The 12,853-nt window shown below is 49.6% G+C and overlaps 1 protein-coding gene across 1 annotated transcript in view; it reads left to right on the top strand.

The window, feature by feature from the left end:
• Positions 1 to 12,853, top strand: part of Tmem63a (transmembrane protein 63A) — a 38,117-nt gene continuing 25,264 nt past the window's right edge. Inside the window, exons 1-3 of the mRNA XM_005326530.5 lie at positions 1 to 687; positions 6,668 to 6,867; positions 10,512 to 10,591. Of these exons, the coding sequence (XP_005326587.1) occupies positions 6,682 to 6,867; positions 10,512 to 10,591 (266 nt within the window). The 5' untranslated portion in view covers positions 1 to 687; positions 6,668 to 6,681. The remainder of the gene's footprint in view (positions 688 to 6,667; positions 6,868 to 10,511; positions 10,592 to 12,853) is intronic.

The following is a 12,853-nucleotide window of genomic DNA, read 5'->3' as shown; positions in this document are numbered from 1 at the left end:
GCCCCAGAGAGCCCTGGCAGGGGCTGTACCGGGCTTAGCCTCGGAAAGGGCTGAAAATGCTGCGACCTCCACTTGGGTTCGAACGGAGACCCATCTGAACTCTCATGGCCTTTTGTAGAGGGGCTCTGTGTAGCCGCAGGCTGCCTGGAGTTGGGGGGCAGGCTCAGGCTGAGCTCCGCGAACTCCCACCCCACCCCACTCCACCCCCACTTCCCTGGGCGGGCCTAAGAGCTCGAGGGGGGAACCCCAAGCAACACCCGGCCGCACACGAACGTCTGCAGATGCTCTCCGCGCGCCACGACCACCCTGTGTTCTGCCCAGTTCCCCACAAAGTGTCCGGGCAGAGGCGACGTCCAGCGCGACTGAAGAAAGTCGGGTGGAGCCCTCCTTGGCCCCTAGGACCTGCAAGCAGGCCAGGGCTGCGAGGGCTGAACAGCGACAGGTGGCCCAGGCTGCGGCGGAGGACAGAGGAGGGGCGCAGAGCCTAGGGCGCAGTTGGTGGCATTGTGGCCCGCGCCGGCGCAGGCGAAAACTCCAAATTGGGCAACCCGTAGACGCAGCTCTGCGCATGTGCAGGAAGCGCCAGAGTTTCACTTTGTAACTTTTAAGTGGTCCGGACGTCGCCCCGCCCGGCCAGGTGGAGCCAGACCACTCCCTCAGGCCGCGTCAGCAGCGCCGCCGTCGCAGGTAAAGTGGGAAGGGGGCTTTGAGGAGGGCGAGGGGGCCCTCCGTGGTTATTGGGACTGCGCGACCGAGGGTCTACACTGAGGTGCCACGCCAACTGTCCACTTCCCGGGCGCGGTTCCCAGTTTCTGCGGCTCCCACCCCCTAGCAGGGGGGCCGATAGCGGGGTGGGTGGGAGAAGAGGATCGGTCTGGGGGACCCTACGACTCATTCCAGCCTGGAATTCCTCCGGACTGCCTGACAGCTTTACCAGACCTCCCTCTCCCGGCTCCAGCTGTTCACCCAGTGGCGGATCCTTTCCTCCTTTCTACCTTTCTCTTTGCAATTTGTTGGCAGCGGGAGCTCTCTCGGATTAATGAGGAGGGCTTTTCTTCATTTCTTTGAGGCAAGCCTGGGAAAGGGCCAGGTGTCCAAGAAATCAGCCCCAAGTGATCACTCCCTGCTGCCCTGGTGGCATCCTGATGAGAGAGGCTAGGGACTTGGGGGGGGGGCGCAAGGAGGGTGGCCAGAGCAAAGAAACCAAATCCTCCAAGGTTCTAGTACCTGATAAGACTGGCTACCTGAGACCCTGGGGTGGCCTCTGTCTTTCAGCCCCAGGTTGTGTCCTCAAAGGCAGGGGCCAAGAGCTTGATGGAGTCAATGGCCTCTCAGCTTCCTTCTAGCCCTAAAGCTTTTTCTCTGACCCACTCCCACTCTGTTGAGGGTTTGGGATTCAGCCATTGGATGGTGGTCACCAATACAAGCCCTGTGGGATCAAAGGCGATGTAGGAGGCATCCTGGGGCTTTTTTGTTGTTAGCTCTGGCAGAGTTGGAGACCACCGCTGACTGGGGATAATGGAAGACAGGTCATCCCTTAGTGGAGAAACACTCCTGCCTCCATTGTCTTCCTCCCTACTTCCTTCCTCTGCCACCTGCCAGATGTCCTCAAATCTTCTGTGCCCTCAAAACAGAAGCTGAGGCCTCCTTTGCTCAGTGTTGGGACAAAAGTCTCTCCTAGCTGTTCATCTGGCTCTAACAGGGAAGACAGGTGGAGACCTGCCACTATGTTTTGCATTCTTTGGAAAGTGACTTAAAATGAAACAAACAGCTTTTGAGTGGTCACTAGGGCCAGGCTCTGGGCTGAGTGCTTTTCAGGCATTGGCTCATGTGTGTGCCTCCCAGCAGCCCTATGAGAGAAACAGCATCACTGCCCGTATTTTAACCAAGGCACAGAGTGGCTAAACATCTAATCTCCATGGTGTTAGGACCCCAGCTCTGGAGACTTCTCATATTTCAGAGGCTGAAATCCTCTTTGTGCTCCAGGGCTGATGTCTGTAGAGGTAAACAGTTGTCCAGGTCCCTGGGCCCTGTTTGGTGGGGCCATAAGAAGTTTGTGTTTGGCCAGGTGAGGTGGTGCTTGCCTGTAATCCCAGCAGCTAGGGAGGCTAAGATAGGAGGATGGCCTGTTCAAAGCCAGCCTCAGCAAAAGGGAGGCCCTAAGCAACTTGGTGAGACCTTGTGTCTAAATAAAAATAGGGCTGGGGAGGTGGCTCAGTGGTCAAGTGCCCCTGAGTTCAATCCTCAGTACCAAAAAAAAAAAAAAAAAAAAAATTTGTGTTTGTATGATTTTGTCTGCACCTGGAAGATCCAAGTTAGCTAATGATAAACTGAAGAGCTAAAGTCATTTGAAGTCTTGCTATCATAACAATATTTAAAGATTTAGTGATGATATAAGGGCTCTGAATTTGCATCCTCTTTGCTTGCAAGAACCAACAATGTTCACACACTTTCTGGGGCCTTCTGCTGGATGAGGAGAGAGGAATAGGGCAGTACACTGGAGTGCTGGCACATGGGGCCCCAATTCTGGGAGGCCTAGTATTCTTCAAAGTTCTGCTACAGGAGGAGGCTGGTCCTTGCTACAAACTCAAGTGGGCAGTGGGTTAGTATTGTGGTTAACTTTGGCAATTTTGAGACCACCTGTTGGACTAAGCCATGTTCACTGACCACAACCAGACTTTTTGGGTGTTTGTGGGCTTAACTTGTCACATGTAGCTCACCTGGATTCTGGGTCTTATCAGTAATTTTTGCCTTTCATAATCTTAGGTGTTGGATAGGAATGAGAGAATAAATGAAGACCTTTCTCAAAGTCATGGATAAGTGCCAAGCATTTGTCTATATGTGTATAACAAATATGAGATGACCAAATACTGTCAGAAGTATGCAGCCAGTTCCAGTTGCTGAGATTTTGTTTGTTTGTGTGTATGTGTTGTGTGTTTCTGGCACTGGGGATTAAACCCTGGAGTCTTCTCGCACCAAGCTACATCCCCAGTTCTCTTTTTATTTTTGATAGCAACTAAGTTGCTGAGGCTGGCCTCAAATTTGTGATCCTCCTGAGTAGTGAACTGATTTTATTTTATTTTTTATGGTGCTGAGGATGGAACCCAGGGCCCCATACCCCCAACCCCACTTTGCTGGGTTGGCTTCCTCCCCATAACTGCCAGCTGTCCTTCCACACCCTTCACAACCTTCTCTTCAGCTGGCAGGAATACCTCGTGATGGGTGTGTTCCCTAGCTGTCCTCTCCGAGCAAGCCTATTTGGGAAAACACAGAGGGGCCTGGCCCACTAAAAGTCAGAGATGGGAGATGTTTCATCAGGGTCTGACTCATGGGTCTAATGGGCAGAGACAGTCTGTGATTGGACTGGAAGCTATGCCCTCACCTTGTTCCTCACCTGGAGCCGGTAGGACAGGACACCTGGATGAGAGAGTCCTGACATCTGGCCTGTCCTGCAGATTACCAGGTTGGCTTACTTGCAGGCTGATCTTCCTCAGGTTTTTTTTTTTTTTTTTTTTGTATCAGGAATTGATTGAACCCAGGGTGCTTAACCATTGAACTACATCCTCAGTGCTTTTTTATTTTGAGGCAGGGTCTTAGGTTGCTTAGGGCCTCGCTAAATTACGGAGGCTGGCTTTGAACTTGTGATCCTCCTTTTTGTCTCAGCCTCCTGAGCAGCTGGGATTACAGACATCCACCACCATGCTTGGCAGTTCTTCAAACTTTGTAATCACTTGAGGTCCTTGTATGGCAAGAGCAAAATGACTTGAAGATGTGACTGGGGCTGTAGGGGAAGAGGAGTCACAGGGACCCTCCTTCCTCTGTTTCTCTAAAGCAGCACTGGCAAGGGTCCCCCACCCCCACCCCCATGCAGCACCACCATAGCAGCCTCCTCTTTCTAGGGTCAATGGTTCCTCTGTGAACATTTTATGAGGAATTTTTCCCTTTCTACTTCACTTTCCAAGCCTTTCTTTTTTATTCTCCTGTGTTCCCTTTTCCTGATTTTAGCACTCTGGGGAACTTGGGGTACAGTACAGCCCTTAAGTTCCCTCATAAGACCCTCATCTTGGGGTCCTACCTTAAGCTGACAGCTACAGTGCTTCTGTGGGGAGAGGACCATTCCGCTGGCCTGGTCACTGCCTCAAGACATTGGACAAGAGGGGAGACGTTGGAGCCACAGGTGCTGCTGGGTGAGAAGAGAGGAATAGGGCAGTGCACTGGAGTGCTGGCACATGGGGCCCCAATTCTGGGAGTTTAGGGGAAATCCAGAGCAGGAGGGCAGAACCAGAAGCTCCAAATGGGTTCAGAGACATCTGAGCAGATATGTGTTTAGGGGAAAAATGGTGAAAGGTTTCTGTCTAGAATTCCTAAACTGGGCCAGGTGTGGTGGCTCACGCCTGTAATCCCAGCAACTCTGGAGGAGGAGACAGGAAGATGGTGAGTTCAAAGCCAGCCTCAGCAACGGCAAGGTGCTAAGCAACTCAGTGAGACCCTGTCTTTAAATTAAAAAATACAAAATAGGGCATGTGGCTCAGTGGTTGAGTGCCCCTGAGTTCAATCTCCAGTACAATAACAACAAAAACTCCCCAAAATAGAACCCCTAAACTGGAAGAGGGCAGCTCTCCTGTGGTACTGTGGTCTTCATTGCTGCAGGAGAGTCTATAAAGGCCCGTGCCCAGGTCTCCCAGGGCGGGCCTCGGGGCGGGTCTTGTGGTCAGGAAAGCCTGGCAGGAAGGGAGTGGCAGGCCCAGGCCTGGTCCACCTGCAGTTTGGGTTGTGTGTATGGGGATGGGGGCTGCCTTTCCCCTGTCTGGAGACAATTTCAGCTGAGAACTCTCTAACAATCCCCCACCTTGGTGTCTGGTAAGTGCGGAGACAGGAAAGAGGGGTGAACATTGGCCTTCAGTGTCCACTGGGGTGTTCTGTTGGGGTAGTGCCCATGGGTGTGGTTCAAAGGAGAGAAGTCAAAAATATTTGCTCCTGGACATAGCTTTTTGTGAGTCTGTTCAGAGCCACAAATTCATGGGTGTGACATGAAAACATCTAATACCTCCAGCCATTGCCAAGTCTCTTACCAGGGTGAGAAAATGACGTGGCTTTCCAGACAATCCCCCCCTTGTCTGGGGCCTGCCATCCACCCATCCTTCCCGCACTTCTAGGGCTGGGGGGGAATGGGTGTGTGTGTGCATGTGTGAGTATGTATGAGAGAGAGAGAGAGTGAGAGAGGGAGGGAGGGAGGGAAGGAGAGAGAGATTGATTATCCCTATCATGGCAATCCCAGGAGTTTGAACTGAGAATCATCCCCCACCACACACCCCACCATGAACACCACAAATACTCCCAGGTAGTCTGAACATGTGGTTTGGGTTCTCCATGCCTTTTTTTTTCTTGTCTCCAAGAGTTTTTTCTTTCTAGCAGGTAGAAAGGCTAGATGTCCTGTGAGAATTCTAACTTAGCTAGATGTGGGGGTGGGAGAAACTCAAGGAAGGGAGGGATGAGCATTTCTTGTTCTTTAGCCACAGGCAGTATGAGCAGGCCAGAACTTGGGTACCAAATACTTGGTCTTTGGTGCCAGGGGACAGACACTGAAGCTTTCCATTCGCTTCACCAGGAATGCCAGGAACCCAGCCTAGAGTGGTATTTGTTTTGGAAAGGCCGAGGCCTCTGTGAGGCCTAGGAGACATGGCCGAGAGGACAGAGCTGAGGGGTCTTTGGAGGTCCTGAGACACTTCCCCCACACACACCCACTAGATCACCCCCTTTGCCTTCCCCCTCTGGCTGCCCTTCCTGCCTTCTGTCTCTCAGTGGATTAACCTGTGGTAGTGTGGCCTAGACAAAAAGAGCTGGTCCCAGTGGCTCAGGAAGCTGAGGCACAAGGATCATGAGTTCAAAGAGAGGCCCTAAGTAACTCAGTGAGACCCTGTCTCTAAGATTAAAAAAAAAGGGGGGGGGCTGGGGATGTGGCTCAGTGATTAAGTGCCTCTGTTTTCAATCCCTGGAACAATCAATCAATTAAAAAAAAAAGAGCTGGGGAGTCAGGAGACTGCGTCAGCCAGCTTCCTAGTCTCAGGGCAGGCCTTCAAATCTTCTGTGCCTCTACTTCCAAGTGTGTCACCTGGGCCCGTCTCTGAGGTGCCAGCTCTGACATTCTGAGAATAGTGGGACTGAAGTCTCATTTGTGGCTCAGATGGGTAGACTGGGGTGTGTCCTTGGCTCTTCCCTTCTTCCCCGTTTGCCTGTCTTTGTACTTTCTTCTTCTCTGCCTTTGTGTCCCTTTCTCCTCTCCCTTGCCTGGATCTCCCGGAGACTCCATAGGAATTATTTTCCCAGCAGTTGTACTTGAAGCTAGTACCTCTTTAGCCACCAGCCACAATAAATTCTGTCCCTCCTTTCTCCCCAGCCCCCCTCCTCTGGGGCATCACCCCGCCAAGTTCCTGGATGAGCTGTCCACTGGGACCATCTGACCCTCCAGGGCTGTTTCTACAATGGGGCTATTCTCTGCAGACTCTGCCAGGCACCAGAGGGCCCAGTGTCCAGCTATCCCTGATTCCTGTTGGCTCCCTGTGCCCCACCAGCCCTGGGAAGCACCCATCTCTGGCTCTGCTAGCATTGCCTGGGAGAACTGTGGGAGAGTCTGCACCCTCACCGCCTGTCTTGTCCTGTTCCCCAGGGACGGCAAGTGCGATGACCACCTCCCCATTCCTGGAGCTGTGGCAGTCCAAGACTGTGTCCATCCGAGAGCAACTGGGCCTTGGGGACCAGCCCAATGACTCCTACTGCTACAACTCAGCCAAAAACAGCACCGTGCTCCAGGGGGTCACTTTTGGAGGCATCCCTACTGTCCTACTCATAGACGTCAGCTGCTTCCTGGTGAGATCCCTCATGAACATGTCCCCTCTCAGTTCCATGTTTAACTAATCCCCCCAGAGCCTTCAGAGAGACTCGGATGAAGTTTCAGATCCTGGTTTGAATCCCAGTTTTCTACTTACCATTACCAGCTCTGTGAGCTTGAGCATGTGACATAGTTTGTCTGGGCCTCAGGTTTCTGATCTGGAATAATTCTTCCCTCAGAGAATTTTGGAGAAGATTGGACGAGGGCATGCACATGTAGAGCACACAGAGCTGCTGTTTTCTTCTGACCCTGATTGTAGAGCTAGGAGCCTAATTTGTCTTCATGGCGCTTGGGAAGGGCGAGTCTCAGGAGGGATGAGAGATGAGAAGAGAAGGTGTGAACTAGAGTAGAGTAGGTGCAATTCCAAGTTCATTAGGGTCACCTGCTGTCCCCTTCTGGGATTCTTCTTTTTCTTTTTTCTTTTTTTTTTCCAATTTTTGATACCAGGGATTAAACTCAGGGGCACTAACCACTGAGCCACATGCATCCTTAGCCCTACTATTTTTGGTACCAAGGATTGAATTCAGGGGTACTAAACCACTGAGCCACATCCCCAACCCTATTTTATATTTTATTTAGAGACAGGGTCTCACTGAGTTGCTTAGTGCTTCATCATTGCTGAGGCTGGCTTTGAACTTGCAATCCTCCTGTCTCAGCCTCCAGAGCGGCTGGGATTATAGGTGTGTGCCATTGCACCTCATTCCTTGTGGGATTCTTATGGCTTTAGAGGATCATAAAGTGATTCTCAGAATCAATCCTCAGCACGAGGCCTTTTTTTTTTTTTGCAGTGCTGGGGATGGAACCCAGGGTCTACCACATGTTAAGCAAGTACTCTACCACTGAGCCAGGCCCCCAGGCCAGCTAGTTAAAATTCATTTGGTTTATCATGCACCTTCTTTTTACAAATGCACGTGGGATACTGGGCCCCTCCTGATGTCATCTCCTAATATCTAACCGAGCCCATTTAGGTGAATGGGGACAGATTGACTAGATACCCTTGGACCACCTAGGCCTGGAAGATAGGTTTGAGGGAGAAAGCTGAGAGGAGAGTTAGGGTATTTAGCGGGCCCCAGTCCCTGGTGGAAGGGGCCCTGAATGGTGGGAGGTGAGGGAAACTTGGTATAAAATATGTTCACTGGAAGGAGAGAGGGACTTCCTCTCTTCCTCTTTTTTTTTTTTTTTTTTTTGTTGTTGTTGATCCTAGGATCAAGGTCTACATTGTTGCACAAGAGGTTTGCTACATTACTTGGTCCTCTTGGCTTTCATGAAAAAGGGCTCTCTAAGTAACAAGTAACCATTTCTTTCTATTTATTTATTTATTTATTTGGTACTGGGGATTGAACCCAGAGCCACTGATACCACCGAGTCACATCCTAAGCCCTTTATTTTTTATTTTGAGACAGGATCTTGCTAAGTTACTTAGGGCCTCACCAAGTTGCTGAGGCTGACCTGGAACTTGTGATCTTCCTCCCTCAGCCTCCTGAGTCACTGGGATTATAGGCATGCACCACCATGTCAGGCCCAAGTAACCGTTTCTTAGAGCTAGGACCCATTTGTAGGTGGAAAGCACTGTCATGCCTACTAGCCTTGGTTGGGAGGGAGGGATAGACAGTTGATGGAGAGCCTGTGGGATTAATGGAAGCAGGTGGCCCTGGATCTTCAGGGTGGGAAGTTTGCCTGAGGTGAGGATTCTGGAGCCTGGGCAGCGGCCCCAATCAGTCTGGGTAGCTTATTGGGAAGAAAGATATTCTATTGGAGCATATTGGGCGGGGTAGTGGTGATGGTGGTGATGGTGATGGTATAGATTTTGTTATTGTTTTAAGACAGAGTCTCACTATGTTGCCCAAGTGATCTTGAACTCCTGAGTAACTGGGTTATAGGCATATGCCACCGTGCCTGGCCTTATGGGAGTGAATTTGTTTGGTGCTGGGAATTGATCAGGGCTTCACATATGCTAAGCACATGCTCTACCACTGAGCCTTATCTCCAGCCCACTCTGGGGGTGAGTTTTTATTGTAGGAAGTTATACAGTGAATGGGGACATATAAGAGTCAGAGGGCCCTGGAAAACATGGATATGTGGGAGATGTCTGTACCATACATACCAAGGTAGAAACAGCTGCAGATAGAGGGCAGGCGCTTGCTGAGTGACTTTCATGTTACAGCATGACTCTCTCATCTTTGGAAGTATATCCCTAACTTCGTGATTCACCTTGAGAAAACACCACAGGAACTCGGGGTTTCTGGGGTTCATTCAGGCCCTTTGGAAAACCTGCCTTTAAAATCTGATCTGGGCTGGGGGTGTGTAGCTCAAAGTAGAATGCTTCCCTAGCAAGTTCAAGGCCTTGGGGTTCGTCCCTGGCACCATCTATACATAAAATAACAATAAAAGAAACAAAAACCCAATTTCTGATTAGCAATAGTGTGCTAATTGACTTGTATCTGCCCACCTCTATGAATCTTGAAGGGAGGGAGCCTGCCTAGGGAAAGTCAGGGACCCATCAAAGACCCTGCCAGGTTCTCTGTACACGTAGGGCGTAAGGAGGTCTAGAATTCTTAGCTGTCTAGAGCCAGCAAAAGTCAAGAGAGTCCTTCAGCAGTCCTCAGTCCTCTCCTTATGCTGCTGTGGGACACATAGGCCTGTTGATTGTCCCAGCTCACTGAGGCTGAGCGTACCCAGAGCTCCAGGGCCTTGTTGGGTTTCTGTCTATGCATTTTCTGTGCCAGTTTCCACATAGATTGCTTTCAGGAGAACCAAACTCCAAGTAGAAACCTGACCATCTCTGGCTCAGCCTGGGGTGGCTTCGTTGCTATGGTTCTGTAATTTTTTTTTTGTACTGGGGATGGAACCCCCGCCCCCACCCCAGGGGCGCTTTATCACTGAGCTACATCCCTAATATTTTATTTTTTATTTTGAGACAGGGTCTCCCTAAGTTGCTTAGAGCCTCACTAAATTGCTCAGGCTGGCCTTGAACCTGCCATCCTCCTACCTCAGCCTCCTGAATTGCTGGGACTGTAGGTATATTCCACTGTGCTCAGCTTGTGGTTCTATAATTTAAAATGAAGCTCTAAATCTGGGCAAGGTGTCATTTGTGCCCCAGCTACTCAGGGGGCTGAGGCAGGATAATTGTTTCAGCCAAGGAATAATCAAGGTCAACCTGGGTGATGTAGGGAGAGCCTATCTCAAAAAATAAATTAAAAAACAAACAAATAAACAAACAAAAAAAGAAGTTCTATGTAAAGTTAGGAAGGAAGCGGGTTCCCAGGGCTGCTGCAAGGCCAGACCTTGTTGTTGAAGCCACTGAAGCAGATCCTGGCTGAGATCAGAGCCTTGTGGCATTAGTACTACCTTGAAGGCAAAGGTTAGGACTGGTGTTCTTGACTGGAAGGGCTCCAGGCTATGTTTGGCATCGGTCTGACAGCCTGGGTGACCTGGGCACAGGTGATGGGAGCTAGTGAAGAAGGCAAACAGAGCATTGGGACACTGAGCTGTGTGACATTGGGGAGCTCTATGCCATCTCTGGGCCAAGATGATTTTCTTCTTATCTTGCTGAGTCTGAGAGGGTGGGCTTTGCTCCTGAATCCATCCAATGTACTTTTACATGGTGTCTTTTCTATTTTAGTGTTTAATATTGGTGTTCTCCATTATAAGAAGAAGATTCTGGGATTATGGCCGCATTGCCCTGGTGTCAGAAACAGACAGGTAAAAAAAGATACATCACCTAGAATATGACCTTGTGTGTATGTGTGTGTGTGTGTGTGTGTGTGTGTGTGTGTGTGTGTGTGTGAGAGAGAGAGAGAGAGAGAGAGAGAGAGAGAGAGAGACTGGAATGGGGCAGGGGGCAGGGCCTACCAGTGATGTTGGTATTAGATTGTGTTCATTGGGCTTATCTGCCAGGCCTGTACAATAAGCTGGGTTCTCTCTACTCATCACCACAGACCCATGAGATCAGCCTTTTGTTACACAATAACTGTGTTCAAGAGAAAATCAAGGGCTGGGGATGTGGCTCAAGCGGTAGCGCGCTTGCCTGGTTCGATCCTCAGCACCACATACCAACAAAGATGTTGTGTCCGCCGAGAACTAAAAAAATAAATATTAAAATTCTTTCTCTCCTCTCTCTCTCTCTCTCTCTTTAAAAAAAAAAAAAAAAGAGAGAAAATCAAGTCCCAGACACCCACTTTATTTTGGGACTTCTTGCTGGGCCATGGCCATGAGCCCTGTTGGCTTCTGCCTATGGAAGAAACCCCAATACTTTTTTTTAAAAGACATTTATTCAGCATCATGATCAGACTATGACATTTAGCAATCAACAGCATGGGGGCCAAAAAATTTTTTTAAAAATCTACATGAAAACCCCGTGTTGGCATGCTCGACACTTTCCATAGAACAGAAACTAAAATAACCTGTGTACGCTCAGTCACAACATAGACCTCAAGGCTCTTTGCCCATACCCATGAATATTGTCTGAACCATGTCTTCTTTGTAGCAGTGAGGGCCTGCCACCATGGTGCTTGGCTGAGTTCACAATCCATCCCTGTCACTTCTTCGGCTCTCCTCTCCTGCTAAGCTTTGTTTCCTGGCCGTATTAAAACCTTCTGCCTCTGCCATAGCTACCTCTGCTGCTGGAACTGCCTTGGCCACCTGGGAAACCCTGATACTTTTAAGGCTTTTGCTGTCCGTGGAGCAAGATGCCTGCTTTCTTTTGTCTTTGAATATTTTTAATGTGCCATCTTCATTATTAGCTTAGGCCCTGGGCTGACCAAGGTGGATCAAAAAGGGCAACAGGGTTGCCAGGGATCTCTGGTCCTCTTTCTGGGTCAGCACTGACTTTGGAGGAGCTCATTAGAAAGCACAGGCTCAGGCTGGGGTTGTGGCTCAGAGAAAGAGCACTTGCCTAGCATGTGTCAAGCACTGGGTTCAAATCTCAGCACTGCATGTAAATAAATAAAAATAAAGGTCCATTGACAACTTAAAAAAATATTGAAACAAACAAACAAACACAGCTCCCCCCACTCAGACCTCAGGCCCCTCCAGTTCCAGCCGGGGCTCTGATGGCTCTTCCATTTAACATGAGGGGTGGTGATGAGTTCTCAGCGGTACACCTGGGTTTCCCAACTCCATCTGGGCTTTGCACATCCCTGAATCTTGGGTAAGATGTGGCAACCAGAAGGGAGTGGGAACTCAGGGACCCACCAGCCACCTGCCCAGAGCCTCTCTTCTGGGCAGCCCCTCTACTCCGCAGCCCCTCTTGACATGTGGTCTTTTGTGTGTGTGTGTGTGGCAGGGGGAGGTCCTCTGGGCTAGGAAGAGGAGTCTCTGTAAATGCATCTTCCTGACAAGAAGATTGTCTCTCCTCTGGCCTTCGTGAAAGCAAGGTGAAGAATTTTGGGGGGCATCTGATACCTTCCAGGCACATTAAGCCCTGAGTGTGGCTGCGCTCTACAGTAGAAGAGAGTGCGAGGGATCAGGAGGCGCTGCCACTTCCAGAGCTGTGTGAGCCTGGTCCAGGCTAATCAAGGTCTCCTTGTGCCTTCTCTTCCCCATGGTGTGGAGGTCAATTGAGACTATCTGTGTCAATGGTTTGAAAATTAAGTTTCATCGTGTTTTAGGCTCTTAAAAGTGGGACAGTGGTCCGGGAGTGGGAGAAAAGCAAAAATTCACCTACTGCTGACACCTCCAATTCACTATGAATGTGGGGTACTCAAAACAAAGGATCTGACTAAAATGCACAATATAAAATAACAGTCCATCTACCTAGAACACACATTTTGACGTTTTCTCAAGTCTGAAATTGAGATGTGTCTTATCAATGATGGTCACAGTTTGATTGGCAACATTGTTTCTTTTTTAGTGGTTCATGAAATAATTATGCAACTGACAACCAGTGATATTTTAGATTTCATAAAATATAGTATTTATTTATTCATTCATTTATTTTTGGGACTAAACCTACTGACTCTCAAT

The sequence above is a fragment of the Ictidomys tridecemlineatus genome, chromosome 10, assembly GCF_052094955.1.
Source record: "Ictidomys tridecemlineatus isolate mIctTri1 chromosome 10, mIctTri1.hap1, whole genome shotgun sequence".
NCBI classification, from domain to species: Eukaryota; Metazoa; Chordata; class Mammalia; order Rodentia; family Sciuridae; genus Ictidomys; species Ictidomys tridecemlineatus.
This window is presented reverse-complemented; position numbering and strand designations above follow the sequence as displayed.